At 30.2% G+C, this 5,316-nt stretch overlaps 1 protein-coding gene across 1 annotated transcript; it reads right to left on the bottom strand.

The window, feature by feature from the left end:
• Positions 1–3,792: 3,792 nt before the first annotated feature.
• LOC111785292 (zinc finger A20 and AN1 domain-containing stress-associated protein 5-like) lies at positions 3,793–4,735 on the bottom strand. Its single transcript, XM_023665699.1, has one exon. The coding sequence runs from the start codon at positions 4,731–4,733 to the stop codon at positions 4,050–4,052; it is 684 nt and encodes a 227-aa protein (XP_023521467.1). The 5' UTR covers positions 4,734–4,735; the 3' UTR covers positions 3,793–4,049.
• Positions 4,736–5,316: the final 581 nt, after the last annotated feature.

Below are 5,316 nucleotides of genomic sequence, written 5' to 3'. Positions count from 1 at the left end.
TAGGGATTAAAAGAGGCCAAAATGGAACAAACCTTTAAACCGAAATAGGATATATACGTTTTTGTATATTCATTTTAATTTATTTGTATGGAATCTTATGTAATATATGGTGCTCTGCATGAGTGCCTTTCTATGACCGTGACAAACAGGGAAAGCAGGAGACTTTTTGGGATTAAGAATCTGTAGCAAGATAGGGATTGATTTGACTCTCTACTTTTTTCTTCCCTACAAAAACAAAAAAAGAATAAAAAAATAAAAATAGTTTCTTGAGTCTAAAAAGTAAATAGTAGACAGTTTCTCATAATAATTTTTTTTTATACAACATTAATGTTCCAAGTGAAAGGGTTGTCATTTTAATTTATACCCATCATATAATATGGAATGTAATTAAAATTGAAATCAGGGGAGGTCTCGAAGCTTTGATATGGATGAAGGTATAAGAAATGTGCTTATTCGCAAACTTTCGATTCTATATCTAATAAGTTCTAAGAGAACTTCGAACTATTATATATATATATTATGTATATATCTTTTTTTATATTATTGAGAAATTATATTTTTGAAGTTTCAATTTTATATATATATATATTTTTTTGTGTCTAGTATGTTTTTATATATTTATTTTTTAAAAAAATTGATTTATTATACATGAAATTGTTTTGTGGGTAATGAAGTCACTAAATTTGAATCTTTTATGTTGAGTAAATACTAAATTTTTTTTTTTTAGAGATTTATCCTGCACAAACTTAGAATTTATAATGATTTATAAACAATTTAAAAGTTTAGAAACCTGTAGACATACCATTGAAGTCTAGGAATTTATTAGATACTTCTCAAACTTTAGATACTAAATAGACACAAACATATAAATTAGATTGGTAATATGATCTTATTAGGTTACAATATCATATAAATTAATCGTTATTTTTTAATACAATTCTCCTTTTAAAGTTTCAAATTCGAAATTTGTATACATTTCATAGAATTTTTATTAAACTACTGAAATTAAGATGGCGTATCAAACAAGATAGACCTCGATGATGAATAATACTCTCAATCTGTCTTTATATATATATATATAGAAAGAGAGGAGTATATTCTTTTTGAATTTTTGTAGCAGATTTAGGGCATAGCATAATTGTAGATTACTCTTTTGGCTCCATAGCATCAAGGATTTAATTGTTTTGACCAAAATTCTATCCATTTTTATNGGTTACAATATCATATAATTTATAATATATTATATTATTGATATTAACAAAATAAAATCAGATATTTTTTAATATAATTCTCCTTTTAAAGTTTCAAATTCGAAATTTGTATATTTTTATAAATTTTTATTAAACCACTGAAATTAAGATGGCGTATCAAACAAGATAGACCTCGATGATGAATAATACTCTCAATCTGTCTTTTTATATATATATATATATATAGAAAGAGAGGAGTATATTCTTTTTGAATTTTTGTAGCATAATTCTAGATTACTCTTTTGGCTCCATAGCATGAAGGATTTAATTGTTTTGACCAAAATTCTATCCATTTTTATTTATTTATTTATTTCAGGGAATTTAGATCAGCAAAATCCAATTATGTTGCAGCCAAAAGATGGAGAAGAAAAGTAAAAGGTTAGTCGGCAGATTAGAAAGAAATTGATTCTGTTGGGTTTGGTGTCACACTCCACTTTCAACAGATAATATTATTAACAATAAATTATAAACAAATTAATAAGTTCATAACTGCCATTTGCTTTATATTTATTTCGCACCAATTTTGTTTATAAAATTATCCTTTTTTTCCTCAACATTTTCAACAACAAATTATATATTTCAATTATTATTATTATTATTATACTCATAGTTTACTCAATAANAAAAAAAAAAAAAAAAAAAAAAAAAAAAAAAGAAAAAAAAAGTATGAACACAGACTTCAAAACTTAAATTGTTTATTACAAATGATTTGATCCAAAATGTGGAATAATGTGAGTATGAATATTCTATACAATCCGGTTGATATAAAATTATAGCACCAAATATTTAATTTATCTATAAATTTGCTAATTGAAATAATTAATATGTTACAATATAATCATATGCAACTCAATCTTATTCCGAGGTGACTTATATGAGAATTTGTCTTTTGATTTGCATGGGTGATACTAGTTTTATAGTAGATTTAATAAGTTTACTATTTTTTAAATTTGACCAAATAGGAATTTGGGAACACAATTCACGAGATTAAATTCACTCATTTCCGTGTAAGGGTAAATAAATGAGTAGTTCTTTTAAATGTTGATTTTAGAATTTGAACAATAAAGTCTTATTCTCTCGTTGCCCCGAGAAAGACTTTGTTAATGATTGAATTATAAGTAAATTGTTTATTAGATGATCAACGACTTAATCATTCTTCCGTCAAAATTTATTAATTAATTTTGTATCATTTGAGCTTGTAATTTGTAGATCCATAAGATTCCCGCCCATTGTAATAGGTAAAAAAACATAAAATATTTAAATTATTAGATAAATTAAAAAATTTATTTAATTTGAAAGGTTAAAATCAACCTAGAAAATATATTTATTGTATTGATACATTCAAACTAAAAGAATTAAATAAATTATATGCATTAATTAAAATACATATTTAAAATTTAAATGATATTTAAATCGGTTAAATATGTATTGAAATATTTTTAATAATATTAAATATAGAAATATGGCAGCCCATGCCTCTTCATTTTATTATGGTCCCTACAGAGAGTACAGGTGGCACTATTTGGGCCCACGTTTCACTTTAATTTTAATTTTATATATATATTTAAGATATTAAAATCTTCGTTTGGTATATTTTGGATAAATAAATTTTTTTTTAGTAAAAATGTAATTTAAATATTGAAATTTTTGTATTTGTGGTATTTAATTTCTCAATTTTTAATTTTTTTAAGTTCATTAATAATAAAAATATTTTAAAAAGTAATTAATAATTACAATTACATTTTCCTAACATATTATATTTTTAAAAATTAATAAATGTATTGATAATTAAAAATATAGAAAAAGTAAAAAGTTAAAAAGAGTACTTTTTTTAATATTCATAATTTATCTTTAGTACATTTAACAGTTGAGAAAATAAATTTATAATTAATATATTTATTATTAAAAAATGAGGGAGAGAGGAATAATAAGGAGGTAGACAAATTTGTATTTGTTGACAGCTTTTATTCATTTCGCACATCCCTCTCCCCACCTACTTAAAATGCTGCCAGACTGTCCACGCGCCACCACGTACCCTCCACCACATCGTAGCCGTCCGATCCTCCTTTTCATCCTCCTTCGTACACGTGTCATTCATCTCACCGTTCTAAAAAAAATTTGTTTCACCCATCAGTACCACAAACTGCACTGTACATCTGTCTAAAACAGACACGTGGCACCTTTTGATTAGTCCTTCTGATTGCCAATCATAATCACGATATCTCGCGTGCCGTTCTCGTGTTTTAACCATCTCGTATCTCTTTCAGTTCTCGAGAGATGTTATTGCCGAGCCGAGCACATGGTTTTTGCATTTCCCAATTCCCAACCAGGAAAATTATCGAGCAAACAACTGAAAAGTCCACCGGCTCAGAAATTTCGATCGAATTTACGAAATCTGCCATATGAACGATTCGAAGATAGAGGAAACGGAAGAGAAGAACACGAGAATCGATTGAATATTGAAGAGACCTACAAGTGATTTTCTGATTTTCATTTTCCAGAAACCAGAAAGGTGAAGGAAGAAGAAGTATGGATTGAAGCAGAAATATAAATCGAAAAATTAAAAATAAACGAGATAATTCATATTTATCAATCAAACACGATGATCGTGATATTCGACGACTAATTCCTCGCTCCCTCTCATAGATCTGTGATATCCAAGAGAGAAACTGCAGGATTTATAACCTTCGTTTCCGTAGAAATTTCATTTTTCTCTTTCGAGTCCACGATCTTAAATTTGACATTATCAGATCAAATATGATTGTTCTATCTTTTGTCTTTTTTGATATTTTATACAAATCAGACTCTAACGATCTTCGGCGCTTTAACGACTGGATTTTCCCTTGCAATCGCGTCGCGACCAGCGGCTTTGTAATCGAAGCTGCAGTCATGACGATCGGAGTACCGGTGTTCAGCGCAAAACAGCTCCCCACATCGGCATCGAAAACCGGTCAATCCGACTCTCTTTCTGCATCCGGAGCATCGATTCACCTGACGCTTGGCAGATTCCTCAGATTTGAACCGATCCACGGACATATTCCTGCTACTGTCGCGAACGGAATCCATTAGCACAGGCGATCGAGATCTAGATCTCGAACTTTTCTCACCGGACAACTTCCGAGGCACCGATATTCCAGTATTCGAAGACGACGACGACGCCGTAGCCGTCGTGGCCGTGGTGGCGTTAAAGCACTTCTGGCACATGTTATTGGTGGTCGGATTACCGGTGAATCCGCAGTTGTTGACGCACAACGTGATAGTCTCCGGTACCTTCAACTCCGTCTCCTCCTTCTCCGTCCTCTGAGCCATGTCTCCGATCTGACTCTCCGTAAGATTTACACAAGAAAAACAACAACAACAAAGAATTAAGAAGAACAATTGTTGGATGGATTTTGAGGATTTGTCGAAGGAGGAGGAAGCGAGGAGCGGTAATATGAAGGGATGGAAAAGGGGCCGCGATTTGAGATAGAATATGGGCCTCATACACACGCGCATCAAACAATTTCTCCTTTTTTCCCTCATTGACATAAATACCCTCCTCGCATTTATCTATTTACCTTCCAATCCCTCTGGTGGTCCTGGATTAGCTCTGACGTTGCAGGCCTTCGTTAAAAAAAAAGAAAAAACTATTGCCTGTGGTCCTTTCTATTTTTATTTCCCTGAGTCCGCTTCCAAAGCCACATGATTATTTTTATAACCGCCTTTTGATGCTCATTGGCTGCGTCAAAGTCAATAGGTAGTTCGTCTACTGCATTTTTATTTTCCTTCTTTATTCGTCGCAAACTTTTTTAATATGATAATGACATATTATTTAATAAATTATATTCTAGTTGACATCTATTTATAATTTATAGGTCATATTATTAATTACATATAAGGATTTAAAAAAAATAGTAAATCCGAACAAATGTTGGTCAATGGTAAGGATATCACGTAACTTGATAACCCAATTAACTCAGACTACCCGATACAAACCATAAAGGTTAGTTTAATTTTTAGAAGACCGAAGATACGGTTCGATGTATAGGTTGCATTATTTTAGTTAAGTCGGGTTACAACGCAACCT

The sequence above is a fragment of the Cucurbita pepo genome, unplaced genomic scaffold (genome assembly GCF_002806865.2).
Source record: "Cucurbita pepo subsp. pepo cultivar mu-cu-16 unplaced genomic scaffold, ASM280686v2 Cp4.1_scaffold000435, whole genome shotgun sequence".
Lineage (NCBI taxonomy): Eukaryota > Viridiplantae > Streptophyta > Magnoliopsida > Cucurbitales > Cucurbitaceae > Cucurbita > Cucurbita pepo.
This window is presented reverse-complemented; position numbering and strand designations above follow the sequence as displayed.